General features: G+C 41.0%; 2 protein-coding genes across 2 annotated transcripts; both read left to right on the top strand.

The window, feature by feature from the left end:
- Positions 1-474: 474 nt before the first annotated feature.
- Positions 475-1225, top strand: g0s2 (G0/G1 switch 2). The gene is made up of 2 exons (XM_034171641.1): positions 475-511; positions 624-1225. The coding sequence occupies exon 2, from the start codon at positions 642-644 to the stop codon at positions 957-959; it is 318 nt and encodes a 105-aa protein (XP_034027532.1). The 5' UTR covers positions 475-511; positions 624-641; the 3' UTR covers positions 960-1225.
- Positions 1226-2325: 1100 nt separating this feature from the next.
- Positions 2326-26773, top strand: taf8 (TAF8 RNA polymerase II, TATA box binding protein (TBP)-associated factor). Its single transcript, XM_034173379.1, has 8 exons — positions 2326-2486; positions 12494-12650; positions 16981-17079; positions 17167-17229; positions 17367-17491; positions 17832-17979; positions 19576-19718; positions 26385-26773. The coding sequence occupies exons 1-8, from the start codon at positions 2439-2441 to the stop codon at positions 26523-26525; spliced, it is 924 nt and encodes a 307-aa protein (XP_034029270.1). The 5' UTR covers positions 2326-2438; the 3' UTR covers positions 26526-26773.

Raw genomic sequence — 26773 nt, 5'->3', positions numbered from 1 at the left:
CAGAAATGGCTTTAGACCAATATGATCCACCTTCAAGCACACGATCTCCACTGATGCTGCTTTTTATTAAGCTATTCTTTTGTTAATTGTCCTACTGGGCTCCTGAAGTGGACAGGAGGTGGCCACTGTGCATTTTAGAATTTGAATTTAAATCCACTGCAGTGCACAATCACACATGAACAGCAGGGCATGACTCTGAGTTTTATTCCATTAATAAAAGCTGCATAACCCAAATGTCCTCTTTTGTGATCACGTGCACGCTTGCTGTCTGAGGAAGCCTTGGCCTTTTACCCACTTATGCCCTAATCTCCAGTAACACTACAAAAAGGGACATGGATGTGGTCTCATGCACACAAACCTTTGTGCAAACAGTTGGCTTCATGAATATGCATGAATATGTCACCTCTGTGGGAGTTGACCACAGTCCACTGGTGTTTAAATTGTAGAATCTGCACTTGTTGCTCAAATACAAAGGAAAATTTGGAGTGAAGAACTCTGGGAGCATTTAAAAGTGAGTACCTGCACACAGAGATCTAATTCAGTGTGTCCTTTATATTTCCAGTGGATTGAAATGATTGTTCTTTTCCGCCTTTAACCTCTGTGTGTCTATTTTGATTCAACAGGCTCATCTTTTTCACAACATGGAATCCATCAGTGAAATCATCCCATTCATCCTGGAGCTTTTGAACCAGTCACCCAGTCGTGGCCTGCTGAAGATCTACACTATTGGTACCACTCTCGCCATACTAGGAATTTGCCGTGGACTTTTGGAAGCAGTTTGCATGCCGTGTGAGGAGCCGAATATTAATGAGGACAGAGAACTGGAGAAGATGATGATGCTTAAATCACGCACTGTCATAGTTTGCCCAGATGCTGTGGATGAGGTGGAAGTCAAAGACAAACATGTGTTTGCTGCAAGTTTGTGCAGGAGCTCAACCAACCGTTTGCATGCCTCTTAAAGAGAATCTCTTCATTGAAGGAAAAAGGAGTGTGCAACTCACTGCATATATTGATAATAGCATTGATGAATTACATCACAATGCTCTGACTCTGTATTTCATGTTTAACCAGACATTCAGGCTTTTGCAAGAAAGGAGATACATTGAAGGCTGCGGGCAACAGCGACGTTTGGCTGCTGGGCAGCAGATACTGTGATAAATGTTTTTGTTAAATGTACAGATGTGATATTTTATTTTACACTTTAATAAACGTGTTTTTCCACCTATTTTTGCAGATCATTATTTCGCAATATAGTGCAGCAGATAAAATATTTACAGAGGAACCCTGTGAATGGTGATACAAACACAAAATTCAGCACAATTACTCCTTAGACATTACATTTTTGAAAAAACCAATTGGCCACTTGAATTTTCCGTAAGCACTGGGCAGCCAGGTAAGGGTCAATTGAACAATTACACAGGGGTCAAAATTAAAAGATACTCCAGTCATATTTAAAACTATGCCAAATTATTTCTTGATTACAAAGCTTTCAAAAAGGTGTAGTTTGGACTATCTGTGACTGAATGTTATGGAGTTATGGGGTAAAAATAGCAAGAATTGTGACAAAGGTCAATTTCAGTTTGCACAGGGGCCAAAAGTTAAAGTTGCTCCAATTTTGGTGATGCATATTATTTTGTGAGTTAATAAGGTTTAAAAAAGGAATAGTTTGCACCATGTGTAATGCTTAGTTTCACGTTATGGGGTTACATATGTCACGTGTCATAGAATCCAATGGAAGTTGACATTGTTAGACTTTGGAGACCAAACATTCAATACAGTCAAAACTATTCCATTTATTAATCCTATTAGCTCAAGCTATAATTTGCACTACTTTTTTTTAAACCAAAATTTAAGTAACTTTAATTTTTGACCCCTGAAACTGAAATTGACCTTTGTCACCATTTTTGCTGTTTTTACCCCATAACTCCATAACATTCAGTAATAGATAGTACAAACTATACCTTTGGGAATATTTATGATCAGACAAACAATATGGTACAGTTTTCAATATGTTTGGAACATCTCTTAATTTTGACCCCTCTGTAATTCTTCAATCGACCCCTCAAGTGGCCATTTTTTTTTTTTTTTTCAGAAGAGTAATATCTAGGAGCATTTGTGCTGAATTTGGTGCTTGTATCACCATTTGAAAGATTGTTTCTGTTATCTGCTGCAGTAATAAGCATATTTCACCCCGAGTAGCATTGAAAGCGTTCATTTTTCCCCGACTTCGAGCTCAGAATCTCCGAAATTCCGATGGCTCTGAACGCAGCATAAAACGCGTCATACTGACATCCGCTCAGATACCGGAAATGACGTTGTCGGCGCTCAGTGTTTGGTGTTTACTGTCGGTAGTTACAGTGGTTGTCGGTTAACTATATATTTCTACTAAAAAGGCCACTTTCAGACAAGAAAAACAATAAGTGTTCAAATAATTACGGATGGCGGATCCTGCGGTGTCGTCGGGAGGTCCACTGAATGCAGGAGCGGTAAGGGAAGGTTTTTATGCTCATTATCGCACCGCCAGCTAACGCGAAGCTAAAAGGGCTCAAAGCTAGATCTTACGCTGTCACTGTAAAATACAGTTTATTAAATACATCTCTATAACGGGTTTATTCGTCGCTTTAAAGGACGACACTATTCATGTACAGGCACCATCGTTAACAGTGTAACGATCAAACGATGATATGTGTCCGAGTCTGCACACGCTGTCACAACAAACACAATTCATAATGTATTTATGGAAGTGGCTGTTCGCACGGGAAGACTCTGGTAGTAAAATTTGGAACTACTTGTATAAACAAATGTAGCGGGATGAAGGTCCCTTTGGCTGACCTGGTAGAGCAGTGGTGGTCCTAGAGTGATTTACTCCCCGGGCGAAACCCCCCTGCGTGTGCCTATGTAGTATAGTCCGCCTATGTGAACAAAAATAGGCCGCACAGTGGGCAGGCATCTTTTGTGACTTTGTGGACTTTTGTGTACAATAGGACTAATTGGTAGGACGCCCCTTCCAAGATGGCGGCCGCATTTCTTGCGCCACAGCAGCCAATGCTCAGTCTATTCATATATATGCCTATGGTTTCTGCCACTAGTCTTCCGTGTTTTGGCCTGACGCGTTGTTCCTATTGGACAACGCAAAGGTACGTCACAGCTCAGAGCATCGAAAGTTGGATTGGATTGAACTGATGCGACTGCCGACAAGCGGCAATGCGCGCTCCTGTCAGAAGTGTCGGTTTAGCTCGGCTTTTGACGCAGTGCTTCTGACGCATCTAAAAAGCAAAAAGCATCTAATTGAAAATAATGCTTTTTAGACCGTTTTAAGGCCCATTAGCTTAGTGAACAAATAAAAAAACTAGCTCGTAGCCCATTTACCAGCAGGGCCGGCCCAAGCCTTTATGAGGCCTTAAGCAGAATTTCTTTTGGGGGCCCCCCTGCCATCACCTCAGCACCAGATGCCTTATTATTCCATAGGCTACACTGTTATGTGTGTAACGTACCCACAGTCATTAGCATTATTTCTAATTATCTTACATCATACCGGTGTCAAACTCATAAATATGTTTTAATTAACTTCTACATACAGTGTGATGTATAAGTATGGCTCATTAATTTAACTATTTGAAAGTAACATCAGCAGGCAGGAGACTGCATTTATAGTAAACACGTTAAATAGTTTAATTTCTTTCAGATGTGCAATGGTGTGCAGAATGTTCAATATCCAAATACAATCAAATGACATTCACATTATCTTACAGAAAAATAAAGTTGTAATCAAAATTAAATACTTAAATAATAAATATAATACTTAAATAATCTCCAAAATGAACAGAGAAATCCACAACATAACAGCAATGTGTGTGCATAGCAATGCACAAACATTGCACTGGGGGCTATTGCTTTAACTTTGGCCTGCAAACCATTGAGAGCTGAGCTACTTTTCCCCACCTTTTGCACCAAATTAATCTGAGATCTGCCCTGCTGTTTAACTCTCTTCGTGAGGAAGACTATCAAATGGCTTCGCCGAAATCCGGTCCACAACATTCAAATTGGTTGCCATTATGTGCGGCTTGCTACCTAGCTAGCTCGCTAGCTGGGACTGGCGCGAGGCTCGTGTGAAGTTTGTCCGCCTGTGAGCGCTTTGTGACGGTGGAGGAGCTCAGCAGCACCCGCTGCTCGGTAGGGACAGAAACTGCGATAGAAGTCAGAAAGAGTGATAGAAGTCAGTCTCCAAACACAAGCTGCTACAAAAAAAAAACACTAGAAATAGAAGCTCGATTTGTCGCTAGTCGTTTTTAACAAAGAAAATGCCACTAAGAGGATTAGGAAAGTCTCCCACGGATGTTTACACCAAAAGATCGCTGATTCGCTCATTTCGCTGTCAATCAAAAAGGGATTCAGCCTCAGACAGATCATCCAATCATCATGCAGAAGCTGAGCGTCCGGGCCAGCCGAGGCCTGCCCACTGCCCCATAGACCCCCAGACACTCTGAGAGTCCGATGGGCGGGACAAAGCTCAGCATTTATCCAATGACTCGTCTCGTTTCGCTACATGCTTTGTGTTGCTATTGAAGTCGGCATCCACACTGTTGAAACTGCGGGTTTGAGTGAGAGGAAAGCCGTGTCGTTACCAGTGATAAGAAGGTGATTCTGAACAAAAGTTGAGCGCGTTGTAGCGCATATTTAGTCAATGACATGTACACACAACAGTATATATTTGATGACTTATTTTATGACATTTTAAGGGAAGCTGAGCTTCCCTTGCAGTCGCCTCTGACTTACGAACGGATCATTTCACAACGCTCGTTACGCTCTGCCGTAACGTAACCACGAACCCCCCGTCAGGACAACCCCCCCCCACCCCGTTTTTTTTTTTTTTTTTTTTTTTTTTTTTTTTTCGCACGGTCGGCCCGCCTCTTGTGGCAGAGGAATGGTGCGAGCCGTCCGGGTTCGATCCCACCGCCGTCCAGGTGTCGTGCCAAAGTACTGATCCCCGTCAGAATTTGTATCCCCTGGCGCGGGAGCGCGCCTTCACTCAGTGCAGCGCCTCCAGACGTTCTGCAGCTCTTTAAACGTTCTCCTGCTGCTCCCAGACAAAAATAACAGCATGTTGGTTGTTCAATACATGACATTAAAAAATAAGTTTCATAATGTTTTGTCGACGTTTAATGCATCCGTGTCTTCACGTCGATTACACGCACAGACACAGGAACGGTGTCCAACATAAAAAAAACGCTGAAGACGTTTATTAAAAAAGACGCTGTAAGACGTTTATGATCGCACCACCGTCAAGATAATCCAATGATTTTCACTCTTCAGTTCGTTCATTCGAGATTAAAATATGAAGTTATAAACTGTACACTCTTGTACTTGTCTGTGACTTGTTCCTGTTTTAAATAACAGATAAGCAGACAAACGTGATGTGGGTGATGGTTGTTTTGGTTTACAAGAAACAAAATTCAGCTTTTACACTGTAAAAAAATCCAGCTGTTTTAACAGAAAAATTCTGTCAGCTGTAGTTTCCAGGGGAATTCTGTCAAAATTACAATGAATATGTGAATGGTTTGCACATACATCTTTATGTAAATTTTACAATTTAAACCTGTAATTAAAAAATATTAATGGTCTTTTTCATGTTGAATTGCCATGGCCATGCTGATATTCAACCTTTTTTTTTTTTTGTAAAATTTACAAATATATTAAGTTCCTTTGGCTGCTCCCATGATTTACTTCAGGGTCACCACAGCAGATGCAAGGACGGTCTGCATGTTGATTTGGCACACGCTGTACACCAGATGCCCTTCCTGCTGCAACGTCACATTACACAGTGAAATGTGGCATGGGTGGGGTTCAAACCAGGAACCTTTGTTACTGAAACCAGGTGCACTAAACACTTGGCCACCACCCCTGCTATCTGTCTGTATCTTATAGATTAATAAGCACATTAACTTTGTGGTTAGCGCATGTTGCCTCAGAGCAAGAAGGTCATTGCTTCAATTCCCACCTGTGGCCTTTCTTTGTGGAGTTTGCATGTTCTCCCCATGTTTGTGTGGGTTTCCTCCGGGTGCTTCAATTTCCTCCCACATTTAAAGACATGCAAGTTAGGTGAATTGGAAAATTTATACATGTTCAGTTCTCCCTTGCAAAAGAGATCTTGATCACAATGGGACTGACCTGTTAAATTAAAATTGCACCCTACCATCAGATATTTCAACTTCATATATACTTTAGCTCATCCACAGTTATTACAGTAAATTTTAGGAAGTTTTGTCTTTATTTAGTAGAGTTGCATAGGGGATACATTTTCTGGCAGCCACCATCTGTTGGCCTGCCAGAATTTATATCCCCTATCTTTATCGCTGATATTGCACCTTACCATCAGGTGGTTCATAGTGATACATACTTTAGCTCATCCACAATTACTACAGTAAATTTGAGGAAGTTTTGTCTTTATTTAGTGGAGCTGCATAGGGGATAACATTTTCTGACAGCCACCATCTGTCAGCCTGCCAGAATTTGTATCCCCTATCTTTATCGCTGATATTGCACCTTACCATCAGGTGTTTCATAGTGATATATACTTTAGCTCATCCACAATTACTACAGTAAATTTGAGGAAGTTTTTTCTTTATATAGTAGAGTTGCATAAGGGATATATTTTCTGTCAGCCTGACAGAATTTGTATCCCCTGTCTTTATAGCTGGAATTGCACCCTACCATCAGGTGTTTTATCTTCATTTATACTTTAGCTCATCCACAATTACTACAGCAACTTTCAGGAAGTTTTGTCTTTATTTAGTGGAGTTGCATAGGGGATTACAGTGGTCTGTCGTTTATCGCAGGAGTTACGTTCTAAAAATAGCCCGCAATAGGCAAAATCCTCAAAGTAGACAGCGTTATTTTTTACAATTATTATAGACATTTTAAGGCTGTAAAACCCCTCACGACACACTTTATACACTTTTCTCAAACAGGCATTAACATTTTCTCACTTTTCTCTCGTGTGTAAACACTCTCAAAGTTCAAACCTTAGTAGAAAAATAAGACAAACCTGTTTTCAGGCCCAAACATTTGTTTGAGAAATAAAAATAGAACGTTTTCCTATAAATAATTATGGTGGCTTTTAGAACTAACGAATTTAATTTTAACAATCAACCTACAAGGTCTGGACACATAAGAAATTATTAATAGTGACTGACCAGTATTTCACAGTTCCTCTGATTGCGCCTCTTCATCGTGGCGCCGCTCCTCTGTCATGTCTTTTTCCACTGTTTGACGCCTCGGTGCAGGTGTCTTTTTCCGAGTGAAGAACACAGTTATGGGTAGTTGTTGGCACTTTTTTTTCTTCTGGGCGAGAAGATTCTTATAAACGGACACGCAGAACATAATGCGCGTACTCTCCCTTCGCGGTGCCACGACCAGCCTGCTTGATGAGGACGCAGAACACAATGTGCTGTAAAAAAAAAAGCATGTAAAACTGGACTAAAAAAATCCGTGAAACTGCGAGGCCGCAAAAGGTGAACTGCGTTATAGCGAGGGACCACTGTACTGTACTTTTCATAGTGTCACCACAAGCTGGCATGAGACTGAGTGGCAAATAAAGTTAAGGTAGGGGTTCACATTGCTCACCTCCATCCTATCCTTTACTCTGAAAATACTTTTATGCTGTGTTTTTGTCAATAAGTATGGCACCCTTTCTTAAAGCAATACGTTATGTAGCGGAAAGCTGTGATCAAACAGCCAACATCTTAAGCTTGCATTAAGATGAGGCCATTGAGTTTCTTCAAAGAAAGATAAACTCCATACAGCAAGGCCTGGTATATCTCCAGGTGTCAAAGAGAAGACGCTCTAAGCCCCCCACCACATTCAGGATTTAAGATTACCCAAAGAGCATTCCACACGGAGCTGTGAATTCTTATCAGCATCCCAAACCAGATGCAACTTAACTCCTCTCTCACATAAACACCTCCACAGAAAGACACTTTCTTCACCAAAAGTCCTAAAAAGAGGTTTTTCACACTAGACTCAAAAGGAAATTGCTCGATTGGCCGTGATCCACAGATTATGGCAAAGTTTGTGGGGTTGAAATTGACTAAATATTATGTTTTTTTCATTTCTGCTAGATAAATCCAAATCTAACCATGGAACAAGAGTGACCCCTGTGGGACGATTTGGGAAGGACAGGATTGATTTCCTGCAAGGCTCAAAAACCTAACCACATTTTAAAAAGGAAATTTCATTGTATGGTTGTAACAAAAGAACAAAACAAAAAGAGAAAAGGAAACATGTAACTCTTTTCTATTTATGCATGAAAGTTTTATAATGGATGTGTTATACTCTGTCCAAATCCAAATCAAATCAAGTTTATTTATATAGCGCCAAATCACAACAAACAGTTGCCCCAAGACACTTTATATTGTAAGGCAAAAGCCATACAATAATTACAGAAAAACCCCAACGGTCAAAACGACCCCCTATGAGCAAGCACTTGGCGACAGTGGGAAGGAAAAACTCCCCTTTAACAGGAAGAAACCTCCAGCAGAACCAGGCTCAGGGAGGGGCAGTCTTCTACTTGGACTGGTTGGGGCTGAGGGGAGAGAATCAGGAGAAAGACATGCTGTGGAAGAGAGCAGAGATCAATCACTAATGATTAAAAGCAGAGTGGCGCATACAGAGCAGAAAGAGAAAGAAACACTCAGTGCATCATGGGAACCCCCCAGCAGTCTAAGTCTATAGCAGCATAACTAAGGGATGGTTCAGGGTCACCTGATCCAGCCCTAACTATAAGCTTTAGCAAAAAGGAAAGTTTTAAGCTTAATCTTAAAAGTAGAGAGGGTGTCTGTCTCCCTGATCCGAATTGGGAGCTGGTTCCACAGGAGAGGAGCCTGAAAGCTGAAGGCTCTGCCTCCCATTCTACTGTTACAAACCCTAGGAACTACAAGTAAGCCTGCAGTCTGAGAGCGAAGCGCTCTATTGGGGTGATATGGTACTATGAGGTCCCTAAGATAAGATGGGACCTGATTATTCAAAACCTTATAAGTAAGAAGAAGAATTTTAAATTCTATTCTGGAATTAACAGGGAGACAATAAAGAGAAGCCAGTATGGGTGAAATATGCTCTCTCCTTCTAGTCCCTGTCAGTACTCTAGCTGCAGCATTTTGAATTAACTGAAGGCTTTTCATGGAACTTTTAGGACAACCTGATAATAATGAATTACAATAGTCCAGCCTAGAAGAAATAAATGCATGAATTAGCTTTTCAGCATCACTCCGAGACAAGACCTTTCTAATTTTAGAGATATTGCGCAAATGCAAAAAAGCAGTCCTACATATTTGCTTAATATGCGCATTGAATGACATATCCTGATCAAAAATGACTCCAAGATTTCTCACAGTATTACTAGAGGTCAGGGTAATGCCATCCAGAGTAAGAATCTGGTTAGACACCATGTTTCTAAGATTTGTGGGGCCAAGTACAATAATTTCAGTTTTATCTGAATTTAAAAGCAGGAAATTAGAGGTCATCCATGTCTTTATGTCTGAAAGACATTCCTGCAGTTTAACTAATTGGTGTGTGTCCTCTGGCTTCATGGATAGATAAAGCTGGGTATCATCTGTGTAAAAATGAAAATTTAAGCAATGCTTTCTAATAATACTGCCTAAGGGAAGCATGTATAAAGTGAATAAAATCGGTCCTAGCACAGAACCTTGTGGAACTCCATAATTAACCTTAGTCCGTGAAGAAGACTCCCCATTTACATGAACAAATTGTAATCTATTAGATAAATATGATTCAGACCACCGCAGCGCAGTGCCTTTAATACCTATGGCATGCTCTAATCTCTGTAATAAAATTTTATCTCTTCAAATAGACCATTCCTCTGCAGATGATCAGTTAGTTGTTTTACAACTACCCTTTCAAGAATTTTTGAGAGAAAAGGAAGGTTGGCGATTGGCCTATAATTAGCTAAGATAGCTGGGTCAAGTGATGGCTTTTTAAGTAATGGTTTAATTACTGCCACCTTAAAAGCCTGTGGTACATAGCCAACTAATAAAGATAGATTGATCATATTTAAGATCAAAGCATTAATTAATGGTAGGGCTTCCTTGAGAAGCCTGGTAGGAATGGGATCTAATAGACATGTTGATGGTTTGCAGGAAGTGACTAATGAAAGTAACTCAGACAGAACAATCGGAGAGAAAGAGTCTAACCAAATACCATCATTACTGAAAGCAGTCGAACATAAAGATATGTCTTTGGGATGGTTATGAATATTTTTTTCTCTAATAGTTAAAATTTTATTTGCAAAGAAAGTCATGAAGTCATTACTAGTTAAAGTTTGAGTACTCGGCTCAATAGAGCTCTGACTCTGTCAGTCTGGCTACAGTGCTGAAAAGAAACCTGGGGTTGTTCTTATTTTCTTCAATTAGTGATGAATAGTAAGATGTCCTAGCTTTACGGAGGGCTTTTTATAGAGCAACAGACTCTTTTTCCAGGCTAAATGAAGATCTTCTAAATTAGTGAGACGCCATTTCCTCTCCAGCTTACGGGTTATCTGCTTTAAGCTGCGAGTTTGTGGGTTATACCACGGAGTCAGGCACTTCTGATTTAAGGTTCTCTTTTTCAGAGGAGCTACAGCATCCAAAGTTGTGGTCAATGAGGATGTAAAGCTATTGATGAGATAATCTATCGCACTCACAGAGTTTAGGTAGCTACTCTGCAATGTGTTGGTATATGGCATTGGAGAACATAAAGAAGGAATCATATCCTTAAACCTAGTTACAGCGCTTTCAGAAAGACTTCTACTGTAATGAAACTTATTCCCCACTGCTGGGTAGTCCATTAAAGTAAATGTTATTAAGAAATGATCAGACAAAAAGGGGTTTTCAGGGAAGCCAAGGTCCCTGATGAAGCTGTGTGGCGGGACAGAGCGTCGACTGAACCAGACGATTCCAACATCGGACCTCACAGTGACCCGCTGCACTGCGCAAAGTAAGTAGATAAACAGAGTGGCTTTATTTAACTCTATTCAAAATCATTAATCTTCTCTCAGGTTAATAATACCAAAGTAAATTACCTGTTAATTTAGGACGAATCTTACTCCTAAAACTTCCGCTACGAAACCAAATTATCTGAACATCATATAATCATTGCTCATTGAATGTCATCATTAAATTGATCACTGTGATACGTCCTGTTATTTAACTCTTGCCAGAGTTAAATAAATATCTTAAACGTGTGAAGTTGTCTGTGATTTTTGTATGGTTTTACAGAGGGTGTCGGATCTGACCTGCAGAGCTTATCCTTTAGAAACTGAGACTTATTAATTAAATTGAGACTAATCAATTAATGAATGCTTAAACTAAAAGCACCTATACTTTGAACTAGGTGGTGCCCCGAGGTAAAATTATCCATGAGTGATAATTTTCAATATTCCAAAACATTATTATATTCATCCTGTGACTCTGTTCCTACAGTTATGTTGTTGAAATTCCAGCTGTAAAGATAGGGGATACAAATTCTGGCAGGCCAACAGATGGTGGCTGCCAGAAAATGTATCCCCTATGCAACTCCACCAAATAAAGACAAAACTTCCTGAAAGTTACTGTAGTAATTGTGGATGAGCTAAAGTATAAATTAAGATAAAACACCTGATGGTAGGTTGCAATTCTAGCTATAAAGATAGGGGATACAAATTCTGGCAGGCTGACAGATGGTGGCTGCCAGAAAATGTATCCCCTATGCAACTCTACTAAATAAAGACAAAACTTGCTCAAATTTACTGTAGGAATTGGGTATGAGCAAAAGTATAAATCAATCAATCAATCAACTTTTTTTTTATATAGCGCCAAATCACAACAAACAGTTGCCCCAAGGCAACTAAATGAAGACAAAACACCTGATGGAAGGGTGCAATTCTAGCTATAGAATTGTTTATGTACGTTTATGCCTGTAAACACCTTAAAAGATAAGAGGGTACGAAGTCTGTCATAAACATTTAAGACAGAATAGAAATACATTAAATGCAATAAAGGCGGAGCAGGTGAGTCTGCTCCTCTGTGATGTAGGCGTTTGGTTCAATTCCAGATGTTTCTACTTCAGCTTGTGTGGCGAAGGCCAGCATGTCAGATGTAGAGAAGCTGCCTTGCTCAGGGGCAGAGAAAGGAGCAGACCCTAAAGAAGCATGTTTTAATTGTGGGAAGAAACCCATGCAGATATGGAGAGAACGTGCAAACTCCACACAGAAAGCGCAGGAAGTGATCCCATGACGTCCTTGCTGTGAGGCACCAGTGCTCATCATTAAGTCACCATGCTGCCCGGTGAACGAGTGGCATCATTGTGCTGTCTTATGATTATTTTATTGTCATTGATTGTGATTATTCTATCTGTATAACTTTCATATATGTCATTTTTTTAATGTTAGTCTTTATTTCTGTAAAGCACTTTGATGGCAGTTTAAACGTGCAGTGTTTGACAGTGTCTTCTCATTGTTTTCCAGCGTGGCGGTGCTAAGGCGGTCTCCAGCCCAGCAGAGAACTATCACCTGGCCCGACGCCGCACCCTACAGGTCGTTGTGAGTGCCCTGCTGACAGAGAGTGGTTTTGAAAGCGCTGAGAAGGCAGCAGTGGAAACCCTCACGGAGATAATGCAGAGCTGTATGTTTGAATCACAGCAATGTCACATTCTCATAACTGCATGATTGATTGTTTTTGCATTATTCCATATAGACCAAAATGAGCCATTTTTTTGTGCTGTGTTCTGTAGTCTGCTGACAAGTTGGATATCTGAGATGAGAGACCCAGTTTTGCTTGTGCTAACACAAACCTGCACAAATAATTCCATGCACATTTTAAGATGTTTTTTTAATAGACTTATTTGGATTGGATGATCATCATTACTTTTCCTGTAATGGAAAGTCTGCACTATTTAGCCTTCAGGTCCACATTCATACAGGCTGCAGTATTTGGGTGTATGAGAATTACATTATTTTTTTCTTTACGCTACAAAATTCTCAGCCTCTACGTGTATAGATGCACACGTTGGCTGCAGAAATGATCACAGGCTGGTGCTCAGTCTAATACTCGCTGTCAAGTCACGTCATCATGAATGTTTTGTTTTAATTTTGTTTAAGGCATCAAGGTCCCTGTTTGCTTCGTTTTTTCATTTGTTAGTTTTGGTTTTGTTTAGTTCTTGTATGCGCTCTGGACTCGCAGGCTTTTTTGTGATGGGAGAAGTACAGGCTCATTCATCCACTTTTTCTCAACAATTTGTGACTTTGTGACTTTTTTACGTTTGTTCAGCTAGTGCCATGTGACTGGGCCCTAATATAAAACAATTCAAAACTGGAGCAAATGAAAACTTTAAACTAGAACAGCATGATACATGTGCTTACCTGTCTCCAGTGCTCTCTATTAATCAAACCTTGAGCTTTTGCAAGGTCTGAGCAAGTTTTATTCCGATCCACGAAGTCCTCGTGGTGTTAATGCATACACTCGATTTCAGACACACAAGCCCACGGTGGCCACAGTTGGACTAGAAAATGCTCCCAATGTGTAAATTTGTTGATGTCTTGGTGAGGTGACCAAGTTTCACCTTAATACACAAAATCCTTGTCAAGCAAGCTTTCAGACACGCTGCCCCCTTTTAGCCAGAATTAGAATTGAAGCATTGTATAGCTCACCCAATGTGGAACTTGTCAGAGGTCTTGGAGAGTTAACTTCATGTTGTGCAGCAGATAAATGCATATATCATAAGAAGCTTTCATTTTGTGATGCAAGAACCAAACTTGGCGCAATGGTACTTCTTGGTCTATAGGAATATCATGAAAAAGTTGATTTATTTCAGTATTGCCATTCAAAAAGTGAAACTTGTATATGATATTTATTCATTACACACAGACTGATATATTTCAAATGTTTATTTTAATTTTGATGATTAGAACTGACAACTAATGAAAATCCTAAATTCAGTATCTCAGAAAATTAGAATATTAGACCAATACAAAAAAAGATGTTTAGAAATGTTGGCCAACCGATAAACTTTATTGCTTTTGTGCAAATATTTGCTCATTTTGAAATGGATGCCTGTAACATGTTTCAAAAAAAGCTGGGACACTGGTATGTTTACCACTGTGTTACATCACCTTTCCTTCTAACAACACTCAATAAGCGTTTGGGAACTGAGGACACTAACTGTGAGTGTCATGATTGGGTATAAAAGGAGCATCCCCAAAAGGCTCAGCCGTTCACAGGCAAAGATGGGGCGAGGATCACCACTTTGTGAACAACTGCGTGAAAAAATAGTCCAACAGTATAAGAACAATGTTTCTCAACGTTCAGTTGCAAGGAATTTAAGGATTCCATCATCTACACTCCATGCAAAGTGAAAGCCAAACATCAACAACATCTAGAAACGCTGCCTTCTCTGGGCACGAGCTCATTTGAAATGGAGAGACACAAAGTGGAAAAGTGTGCTGTGGTCTGATGAGTCCACATTTCAAATTGTTTTTGGAAATCATGGACGTCGTGTCCTCTGGACAAAAGAGGAAAAAGACCATCCAGATTGTTACCAGCACAAAGTTCAAAAGCCAGCATCTGTGATGGTATGGGGGTGTGTTAGTGCCCATGACATGGACAACTTACACATCTGTGATGGCACCATCAATGCTGAAAGGTACATCCAGGTTTTGGAGCAACACATGCTGCCATCCAAGCAACGTCTTTTTCAGGGACGTCCCTGCTTATTTCAGCAAGACAATGCCAAGCCACATTCTGCACGTGTTGCAACAGCGTGGCTTCATAGTAAGAGTGCGGGTACTAGACTGGCCTGCCTGCAGTCCAGACCTGTCGCCCATTGAAAATGTGTGACGCATTATGAAGCGCAAAATACGACAACGGAGACCCCGGACTATTGAACAACTGAAGTTGTACATCAAGCAAGAATGGGAAAGAATTCAACCTACAAAGCTTCAACAATTAGTGTTCTCAGTTCCCAAACGCTTATTGAGTGTTGTTAGAAGGAAAGGTGATGTAACACAGTGGGAAACATACCACTGTCCCAGCTTTTTTGAAACCTGTTACAGGCATCCATTTCAAAATGAGCAAATATTTGCACAAAAACAATAAAGTTTATCAGTTTGAACATTAAATATCTTGTCTTTGTGGTGTATTCAGTTGAATAGGTTGAAGAGGATTTGAAAATCGTATTCTGTTTTATTTACATTTTACACAACGTCCCAATTTCATTGGAACTGGGGTTGTATGAGCATGTCCAGCACTCAGTACGTAGTCAGGGCTCCTTTTGCCTGATTTCCTGCAGTAATGCGGCGTGGCACGGAGTCGATCAGTCTGTGGCACTGCTCAGGTGGTATGAGAGCCCAGGTTGCTCTGATAGTGGCATTCAGCTCTTCTGCATTGTTGGGTCTGGCGTGTGGCATCTTCCTCTTCACAATACCCCATAGATTTTCTATGGGGTTAAAGGTCAGGTGAGTTTGCTGTCCAGTTAAGAACAGGGATACCATGGTAAACCAGGTACTGGTAGCTTTGGTGCTGTGTGCAGGTCCTGTTGGAAAATGAAATCCGCATCTCCATAAAGTTGGTAGGCAGCAGGAAGCATGAAGTGCTCTGCAACTTCCTGGTAGATGGCTGTGTTTACCTTGGACCTCAGAAAAAACAGTGGACCAACACCAGCAGATGACATGGCACCCAAACCATCACTGACTGTGGAAACTTTACACTGGACCTCAAGCAACGTGGATTCTGTGCCTCTCCTCTCTTCATCCAGACTCTGGGACCTTGATTTCCAAAGGAAATGCAAAATGTACTTTGATCAGAGAACATAACTTTGGAGCACTCAGCAGCAGTCCAGAGTCCTTTTTGTCTTTAGCCCAGACAAGATGTCAAGTCAGCAGTCTTCCCCATGATTGTGTAGCCCACAGAACTAGACTGAGAGACCAGTTTAAGACCTTTGCAGGTGTTTGGAGTTAAGAAATAAACACTTGAAATATATCAGTCTGTGGAATGAATGTATACATTATATAAGTTTCACTTTTTGAAAGAAATTACTGAAATAAATCAACTTTTTCATGATATTCTAATTATTTGACCAGCACCTGTACTTTCTGCCAAAAAAAAAAAAAAAGCTGTTAGCCACTTAAGTTTTAAAGATGGTGCTCAGAAATATGCATTTTCATCATATATTTGCACAATCTTGGTTTATTTCAGTGTTGTACCTGTTTACACTGTGGACGAGGGAGGATTTGAAATGAACTACAGGCAATATTTTCATGCTTTGTCAATGGATTGTATTTTTTTTTTTAATAAGTGTACATGTGTGCTATAGAACACACATGCTACAGCACACATGCTACAGAACATGTGATAGTATTTGGGGTGTAAGGGTTTAGTAGTAGAGGTAGTATTCTTTGCTTTTAAAGTCAGCCATGTCCTTTGGATTAATGCTCGTCCCCACTGCTTACTTAACTCTTACCTGTAGGTTTAAGTAGTTACTTATGCACAGCCAAACCCCAGTAAACTGCATTAGCTTGCGGGCTAAACTAAGTTTGGGTAGCACACACAGAGATTCTCTGTGATGAAGTTTGCTTTGCACCCATATCAGCGCATGAAGCCTGGAAACATCCAGAATGGACTGTTGAAGCAATGAGTTCAACATTATACCCCCCTAAAATTTAAATTTCATGAGGCTAATGGCTTTTTCGAAGAAAAGGACTTCTCAGAAGTATTTATACCAAATTTGGTGCTTGATCTTCTGTAGAAATGTAGCGAGTCTCATGTTATTGTGATAAGATACAAATTCATCGGCATATAAATTACAAAAATTTACTGGCTTTTGCGTTTTAGTGCAAGCAATGTTTGTTAATCTTTTCATAAATTTTCATGTCATTTTGTAAATAAAGAAACTGAATCACAATCTAACCTTAGTGTAGGTCAGCGATTTTCTGACTGTTTCTTTGTGTTCCACTTTCAGATATAACTGAAATAGGTCGCAGCGCTAAAGCTTATTGCGAACACACGGCCAGGAGTGTCCCTACTCTGGCCGACACAGTGGCTACACTCATTGAAATGGGTAAGTATGAAGCTGTCAGGCTAATAAGGTATTGTTAGCACGCGATAATTACTAGTGGCATCAGTAAATGCGTTTGTGTAACTGCAGGCCTCAGTGTGGAAACTCTGCCCGTGTATGCCAAACGATCACAGAGGATGGTTATCACCGCCCGTAAGTAGATGTGTTCACAGTGACATTTCTAGGTTATAACCTTATTTAAATATGCATGAATACTAAGTTGACCATAAACTGTAATTTTGTTGAGCAGCTTTTGGATGTAAGAAATGTTTGTGTGGTGTGAATTTCAGCTCCAGTGACAAACCCCCCTGTGATTCCCAAAGCGCTGTCTGCTGGACGGAAGCGCACACATCCGTGTTACATCCCCAGCTATTTCCCAGAGTTCCCAGACCCTCACACCTACATCAAAACCCCCGTGAGTAAAAACTGTGTGGTATTTATGGATAAAATGTGGTTTAAAAAAGTTTCATGTAGTAAATTTCAATAATACAAGAATTTTCTCTTCACTGAAAACATGAACCGAAATTAACTTAATAAATGTATTCTTCTATAAACCGCTGCTGTCTGATTAATCATTCATAAATATGTCAGAATAGGGGTAAACGATTGTCTTTGTGATGCTACAATAGAATCCATAAAATATTATTTTCATTCTACTGGATGATAGGAGCTGTCAGTCCTGAAGCACATTTCAGAAAGTACCCCACTTGATTATTGTGTGTGTGTGTGTGTGTGTGTGTGTGTGTGTCATTCAGACATTCAGAGAGCCTGTGTCAGAGTACCAAGTTGTGCGAGAGAAGGCAGCCACTCAGAGGAGAGACGTGGAGCGAGCATTGACACGCTTCATGGCCAAAACAGGAGAAACTCAGAGCTTCTTCAAAGATGACATCACTGCCTTCCCATGTGAGCAACTCCAATAAAGTGCAACACTGTTTGTTGTAGCTGAACACACTGCTGGTCTTAGTGTGTACAAGGTCATGCATGCACACGTACGAGGTCTGTCCAAAAAGTATCGGACCTTTTTATTTTTTGCAAAACCATATGGATTTGAATCACGTGTGATTGCATCAGCCAAGCTTGAACCTTCGTGCGCAAGCGTGAGATTTTTCATGCCTGTCGGTTGCGTCATTCGCCTGTGAGCAGGCTTTGTGTGAGCAGTGGTCCACCCCTCTCGTCAGATTTTTATTGCGAATAAATGTCTGAACGATTTGAAGCTTTGCTGCATCAATTTTTTTCCAGGAACTGTGAGAGACCTCCAGGTGGACACCGTTCGGAAAATTATTATGGCTTTCAGGGACGATTTTGTGGGGATTGCACAAATTAAGGAGTGTTACTGCCACTTTAAGGACGGCCCACAACTGCTGAGAACGCGCCGCACTCCCAGCGCCGATCAACAGGCTCCCACCTCTCTGAAACAACCAGATCATTTCCAACGTGAAGGCTTTGAGCCGCATGCTTTGCGCCATGCGGCTCTGCCGCGATGCGTGGAACTCCTCCGCACGTCTGTCTCAATGTGCCGAAAAAGTGCTGATGTCCACGTCTTTTCACAATTCCTGTGCTAGTCAGACGACATACTGGATCAAGACAGCATCCAGTTTAGAAATGAACGGCACATTCCACTGTTACAGGAGTTTTCCCCATGGAAAGAGGAGCGGAGGAATTCCGCGCGTCGCGGTGGAGCCGCATGGCGCAAAGCAACGCCGTGATGAAGCCTCACAGGACATGTTCTGGCATGTCCAGCTCATGCACAATTTCTCGGTTAGTCACACGACTGAAAACCCACCGACAGCCGTCTGAAAGCCATCTCAAAGCCGTTCTGTGAGACCAACACGGAGGTGGTTTTGTCCCGCGCCATGAACGACACGGTGGCACATCCGTCCGGTTTTCTTTCCATGAAAAAAAACTCCTTTAACAGTGGAATGTGCCGAAAAAGTGCTGATGTCCACGTCTCCTGCCTTTTTGTGAAAGTCAGACGACGTCCTGGATCAACAAAGCCTTCACATTGGAAATGATCTGGTTGTTTCAGCGGGGTCTGAGCCTGTCGATCGGCGCTGGGAGCATGGCGCACTCTCAGCAGTTGTGGGCCGTCCTTAAAGTGGCAGTAACACTCCTTAATCTGTGTAATCCCCTCAAAATTGTCCCTGAAAGCCATATTAATTTTCCGAATGGTGTCCACCTGGAGGTCTCTCACAGTTTCTGGAAAAAAATTGATGCAGCAAAGCTACAAATCATTCAGACATTTATTCGCAATAAAAATCCGACAAGAGGGGTGGACCAGTGCTCACACAAAGCTTGCTCACAGGCGAATGACGCAACCGACAGGCGTGAAAAAACTCACGCATGCGCACAAAGGTTCAAGCTTGGCTGATGCAATCACACGTGATTCAAATCCGTACGGTTTTTGCAAAAAATAAAAAGGTCCGATACTTTTTGGACAGACCTCGTATGTGGAAGTACAATTAGGTTGCTGAGTTGAAGTCTTTGTTACGGTCTCGTCAGTGATCGCTGCACGGCCAACTGCCATCCCGTACCTCAACGCCCTCCTGCCCTCGGAGCTGGAACTGCAGGCTCTCGAGGAAACGGACTCCTCTGAGCAGGACGACCAGACGGACAGCGATAACACAGCAGGAAACATCATCGCTGTAAGAGTTTCTTTGTTTCTACAACTCCGTAAATCACATCAATGTAGGTGTGACCCTTTTGAAGTTCTCCATCCTGTTGGTTGGTATCACAATGCAATTTAATGTCAGAATAGCAGGGGGTGCGACGTGAAGAACAAGGCAGGGATTGTCTTTCCACCAACACTGCTGCTGGTCATGTTTCCTTTTTCTGGAATAATTTGTCACTCAACAACCTCCACCTCTTTATACATTCATCGACCTCCAAACAAATGTTATGTGCAGTTTCCCTCCGTGAATTGGTGATCATTTGAGCGTCTTTGTAGTTTTTCGACTCAGTGTTGTAATGTTGGTCATAGTTGTGGACTTATTCTGCCAAACATTCCTGTATTTGATTCATGATCGAAATGTAATCGATGTACACACTGCAACAATTTTTATTCAGACTTTAAGTATGACTGGAGAGGAAGGAGTGAAACTGGAAAAATGACCAGTGCGTGTGGTCTTTGTCATTTCAGTTTTTGGGAGGTGCACGTCAGGCTACAGAGAAGGCTTTGGGGAGGGTTTGCAGCAATGCAGAGGGCTCTGTGTGGTTATGGACCTGCAGAAACAGTAGCATATATCAGCCTTAAACCCTTATTAATCCTAAACCCTTTTTAGAACCTGTTTCATTGTGGTTTAAAGTTATTAAACAAATCAAATCAATTTATATAGCGCCAAATCACAACAAACAGTTGCCCCAAGGTGCTTTATATTGTAAGGCAAGGCCATACAATAATTACGGAAAAACCCCAACGGTCAAAATGACCCCCTGTGAGCAAGCACTTGGCGACAGTGGGAAGGAAAAACTCCCTTTTAACAGGAAGAAATCTCCAGCAGAACCAGGCTCAGGGAGGGGCAGTCTTCTGCTGGGACTGGTTGGGGCTGACGGAGACGACCAGGAAAAAGACATGCTGTGGAGGGGAGCAGAGATCAATCACTAATGATTAAATGCAGAGTGGTGCATACAGAGCAAAAAGAGAAAGAAACACTCAGTGCATCACGGGAACCCCCCAGCAGTCTAAGTCTATAGCAGCATAACTAGGGGATGGTTCAGGGTCACCTGATCCAGCCCTAACTATAAGCTTTAGCAAAAAGGAAAGTTTTAAGCCTAATCTTAAAAGTAGAGAGGGTGTCTGTCTCCCTGATCTGAATTGGGAGCTGGTTCCACAGGAGAGGAGCCTGAAAGCTGAAGGCTCTGCCTCCCATTCTACTCTTACAAACCCTAGGAACTACAAGTAAGCCTGCAGTCTGAGAGCGAAGCGCTCTATTGGGGTGATATGGTACTACGAGGTCCCTAAGATAAGATGGGACCTGATTATTCAAAACCTTATAAGTAAGAAGAAGAATTTTAAATTCTATTCTAGAATTAACAGGAAGCCAATGAAGAGAGGCCAATATGGGTGAGATATGCTCTCTCCTTCTAGTCCCTGTCAGTACTCTAGCTGGAGCATTTTGAATTAACTGAAGGCTTTTCAGGGAACTTTTAGGACAACCTGATAATAATCAATCAATCAATCAATCAATTTTTTTTTATATAGCGCCAAATCACAACAAACAGTTGCCCCAAGGCGCTTTATATTGTAAGGCAAGGCCATACAATAATTATGTAAAACCCCAACGGTCAAAACGACCCCCTGTGAGCAAGCACTTGGCTACAGTGGGAAGGAAAAACTCCCTTTTAACAGGAAGAAACCTCCAGCAGAACCAGGCTCAGGGAGGGGCAGTCTTCTGCTGGGACTGGTTGGGGCTGAGGGAGAGAACCAGGAAAAAGACATGCTGTGGAGGGGAGCAGAGATCGATCACTAATGATTAAATGCAGAGTGGTGCATACAGAGCAAAAAGAAAAAGAAACAGTGCATCATGGGAACCCCCCAGCAGTCTACGTCTATAGCAGCATAACTAAGGGATGGTTCAGGGTCACCTGATCCAGCCCTAACTATAAGCTTTAGCAAAAAGGAAAGTTTTAAGCCTAATCTTAAAAGTAGAGAGGGTGTCTGTCTCCCTGATCTGAATTGGGAGCTGGTTCCACAGGAGAGGAGCCTGAAAGCTGAAGGCTCTGCCTCCCATTCTACTCTTACAAACCCTAGGAACTACAAGTAAGCCTGCAGTCTGAGAGCGAAGCGCTCTATTGGGGTAATATGGTACTACGAGGTCCCTAAGATAAGATGGGACCTGATTATTCAAAACCTTATAAGTAAGAAGAAGAATTTTAAATTCTATTCTAGAATTAACAGGAAGCCAATGAAGAGAGGCCAATATGGGTGAGATATGCTCTCTCCTTCTAGTCCCCGTCAGTACTCTAGCTGCAGCATTTTGAATTAACTGAAGGCTTTTTAGGGAACTTTTAGGACAACCTGATAATAATGAATTACAATAGTCCAGCCTAGAGGAAATAAATGCATGAATTAGTTTTTCAGCATCACTCTGAGACAAGACCTTTCTGATTTTAGAGATATTGCGTAAATGCAAAAAAGCAGTCCTACATATTTGTTTAATATGCACTTTGAATGACATATCCTGATCAAAAATGACTCCAAGATTTCTCACAGTATTACTAGAGGTCAGGGTAATGCCATCCAGAGTAAGGATCTGGTTAGACACCATGTTTCTAAGATTTGTGGGGCCAAGTACAATAACTTCAGTTTTATCTGAGTTTAAAAGCAGGAAATTAGAGGTCATCCATGTTTTTATGTCTGTAAGACAATCCTGCAGTTTAGCTAATTTGTGTGTGTCCTCTGGCTTCATGGATAGATAAAGCTGGGTATCATCTGCGTAATAATGAAAATTTAAGCAATGCCGTCTAATAATACTGCCTAAGGGAAGCATGTATAAAGTGAATAAAATTGGTCCTAGCACAGAACCTTGTGGAACTCCATAATTAACCTTAGTCTGTGAAGAAGATTCCCCATTTACATGAACAAATTGTAATCTATTAGATAAATATGATTCAAACCACCGCAGCGCAGTGCCTTTAATACCTATGGCATGCTCTAATCTGTAATAAAATTTTATGGTCAACAGTATCAAAAGCAGCACTGAGGTCTAACAGAACAAGCACAGAGATGAGTCCACTGTCTGAGGCCATAAGAAGATCATTTGTAACCTTCACTAATGCTGTTTCTGTAATATGATGAATTCTAAAAGATTATCACGGCAGTATTACGGGTGTATTATGAATGCATCGCGCACGTGTTTGGCGTGCACGCCATCTGCATTGCGGTCTTAAAAGAAGCGCACTCAGGCCGTCGGCATCACTATTCACACCAACAATACAGCCTCTGGAGCATTTGCTGGACTTGGACAAGTTGATCACAGAGTTAATGTTCATTTTGTCATGCGAGGGTTAACTGTTCGAGTTTGGGGAGCGGGAGGGGGGAAGCCGCTCAGGGTGTGAGACGGTGTTTTTTTTTTTTTTTTTTTTTTTTTTTTTTTTTTTTTTTTTGAGATTGTCAGAAAACATGGGGAGAACATGTAAACTCCACACAGAAAGGCAATGGGTGGGAATTAATCTTATGACCTTCTCACTGTAAGGCAGCAGTGCTAACCACTAAGCCACCGTGCTGCCCTATATAAAACTGTTCCGAAAAATAAAAATATCTGTTCTGAAAATAAAGAAATCTGCAATCGCTGTGTATTTCTGTTCAGCATGAACTTTGCAGCTTCCGAACAGAGTAAAACATTTGCAGCTGGCAACGTTACTGCTGGCTGAGATCACAGAATCTCATAGGTCAGAAAATGTTGCACCACCTGCTCACAGCTCCTGGCAAAAGAAAAAGAATGAAACTCTATCTGTTCCCTGTAGGTTTTCTATTATCTGCACAATACACTGCACGGATTACATATATATGTGTGCATGCATACATACCTCCACCAGCAAAAAAGTCAAAGCTGTAATCTACCCCACAAAAACAAACAAGTACACAAGAACAGGACCATCATGGGACAACAATATCCACATTATGGAAATTGGAATCATCAGAAATGCATCATTTGTAGTTGAAACTGGAGACGCCAAATCAATGAAAAATCAATCAGTTTTATTTATATAGTGCCAAATCACAACAAACAGTTGCCCCAAGGCGCTTTATATTGTAAGGCAAGGCCATACAATAATTACGTAAAAACCCCAACGGTCAAAACGACCCCCTGTGAGCAAGCACTTGGTGACAGTGGGAAGGAAAAACTCCCTTTTAACAGGAAGAAACCTCCAGCAGAACCAGGCTCAGGGAGGAGCAGTCTTCTGCTGGGACTGGTTGGGGCTGAGGGGAGAGAACCAGGACAAGACATGCTGTGGAGGGGAGCAGAGATCAATCACTAATGATTAAATGCAGAGTGGTGCACACAGAGCAAAAAGAGAAAGAAACACTCAGTGCATCATGGGAACCCCCCAGCAGTCTAAGTCTATAGCAGCATAACTAAGGGATGGTTCAGGGTCACCTGATTCAGCCCTAACTATAAGCTTTAGCAAAAAGGAAAGTTTTAAGCCTAATCTTAAAAGTAGAGAGGGTGTCTGTCTCCCTGATCTGAATTGGGAGCTGGTTCCACAGGAGAGGAGCCTGAAAGCTGAAGGCTCTGCCTCCCATTCTACTCTTAAAAACCCTAGGAACTACAAGTAAGCCTGCAGTCTGAGAGCGAAGCGCTCTATTGGGGTGATATGGTACTATGAGGTCCCTAAGATAAGATGGGACCTGATTATTCAAAACCTTATAAGTAAGAAGAAGAATTTTAAATTCTATTCTACAATTAACAGGGAGCCAATGAAGAGAGGCCAATATGCGTGAAATATGCTCTCTCCTTCTAGTCCCCGTCAGTACTCTAGCTGCAGCATTTTGAATTAACTGAAGGCTTTTCAGGGAACTTTTAGGACAACCTGATAATAATGAATTACAATAGTCCAGCCTAGAGGAAATAAATGCATGAATTAGTTTTTCAGCATCACTCTGAGACAAGACCTTTCTAATTTTAGAGATATTGCGCAAATGCAAAAAAGCAGTCCTACGTATTTGTTTAATATGCACTTTGAATGATATATCCTGATCAAAAATGACTCCAAGATTTCTCACAGTATTACTAGAGGTCAGGGTAATGCCATCCAGAGTAAGGATCTGGTTAGACACCATGTTTCTAAGATTTGTGGGGGCAAGTACAATAACTTCAGTTTTATCTGAGTTTAAAAGCAGGAAATTAGAGGTCATCCATGTCTTTATGTCTGTAAGACAATCCTGCAGTTTAGCTAATTGGTGTCTGTCCTCTGGCTTCATGGATAGATAAAGCTGGGTATCATCTGCGTAACAATGAAAATTTAAGCAATGCCGTCTAATACTGCCTAAGGGAAGCATGTATAAAGTGAATAAAATTGGTCCTAGCACAGAACCTTGTGGAACTCCATAATTAACCTTAGTCTGTGAAGAAGATTCCCCATTTACATGTACAAATTGTAATCTATTAGATAAATATGATTCAAACCACCGCAGCGCAGTGCCTGTAATACCTATGGCATGCTCTAATCTCTGTAATAAAATTTTATGGTCAACAGTATCAAAAGCAGCACTGAGGTCTAACAGAACAAGCACAGAGATGAGTCCACTGTCTGAGGCCATAAGATCATTTGTAACCTTCACTAATGCTGTTTCTGTACTATGATGAATTCTAAAACCTGACTGAAACTCTTCAAATAGACCATTCCTCTGCAGATGATCAGTTAGCTGTTTTACAACTACCCTTTAAAGAATTTCTGAGAGAAAAGGAAGGAAGGAAGCAGGAAATTGTATGAAATGTCCTTTATTTTAATGTACTACACACACCAGGGGTTTTCAAAGTGTGGGAGAGTGACCCACACACACACACCCATACACACAATTTCAACATCTTTGTGTTTCTTTTATACCTGTTAAACACATTTTAAATATATTTGCGTTTTTAAGGAACTGTCTATGCATTTACACATTTTACAGCCTTTGTAAACATTTTAAAAGAACTTTCTATTCTTATGCACATTTTACACCCTTTTCAGACATTTTAAACATTTTAAAAAAAAACTATTGTCATATTTTAAACATTGTTTTCTTTAACATTTAAACATCTCTGTGTATTTTTCAATGTCTTTGACATAACATTTTACCTTAAATGATAAACTTTTATACATATTTAGTCTCACTTCTTGTTTAGTGCGAGCAGTGAGTCTGGGTCTTTGACGCGCAGAGGCGCCTGATACGGGATGCACTGTGGAGAGAAGCCAATCAAGATTGTCCTCTACTTCTTTTTTTGGTTGCCCCAAACTGTCTTCTCACTGGTAGATTTTCACACTAAAAAATGATCCATTTTGCTCCTGGCATGTTAGCTTACAATGTTTTCTTTTTCCTTTTTTCTCCTTTTTTTTTGTTGGTTAACAGTATTTGCAGTTTTTGCAGAGTCTGATTTAATAAGATCCCACATTCCAAGTGCTAAATTATGTGGACATTCCAGTGTTTTCAGAGTTGGGTTGCTGAACATTTTGCAGGTGTGAGAGGGGTTAAGACACCTGATTTAAAAACTGAAAAAAAGAGCAAATATGAACACAACCAAAGATGTTTTGATTGCAGTTTATTGCAGGAGTTAATTGTAGTTTCTAATTCAGAATTTTGTGTAATAATTGCTGCCTTCATTCAGGATGATCCGGGAGCTGACAAAGAGAACTCCATGCTTCCATCCAGCGGTGTTGTTCCCTCTGCAAAGGCCAGTGAGGAGAATATGATTGACAACCCGTACCTCCGACCGGTGAAAAAACCCAAAGTGAGGAGGAAGAAATGAAACAAATCCCCAGCAGGACTTAACAGACAGCTGGCTCAGTGATTGACAGCAGAAAGGCCCACAGTAAAACCCACCGTGTCAGCCGGCACCAGCAACTGCTTTTCCTCATTGATGGAGACTACTCTCAACTTTAGACATATAAAAGACTTCCATTGAAGAATACCTTTGTTTGAATTGTACATAATTCTTTTTTAGCAAGTGTTGACTTTTTTTTTTTTTGGTTGAAAATACTGTGTGTCTGGAAAGTA

Source organism: Thalassophryne amazonica, chromosome 6 (assembly GCF_902500255.1).
Source record: "Thalassophryne amazonica chromosome 6, fThaAma1.1, whole genome shotgun sequence".
NCBI classification, from domain to species: Eukaryota; Metazoa; Chordata; class Actinopteri; order Batrachoidiformes; family Batrachoididae; genus Thalassophryne; species Thalassophryne amazonica.
Note: the sequence above shows the minus strand (reverse complement) of the source record. Positions and strands in the feature narration are given on the sequence as shown.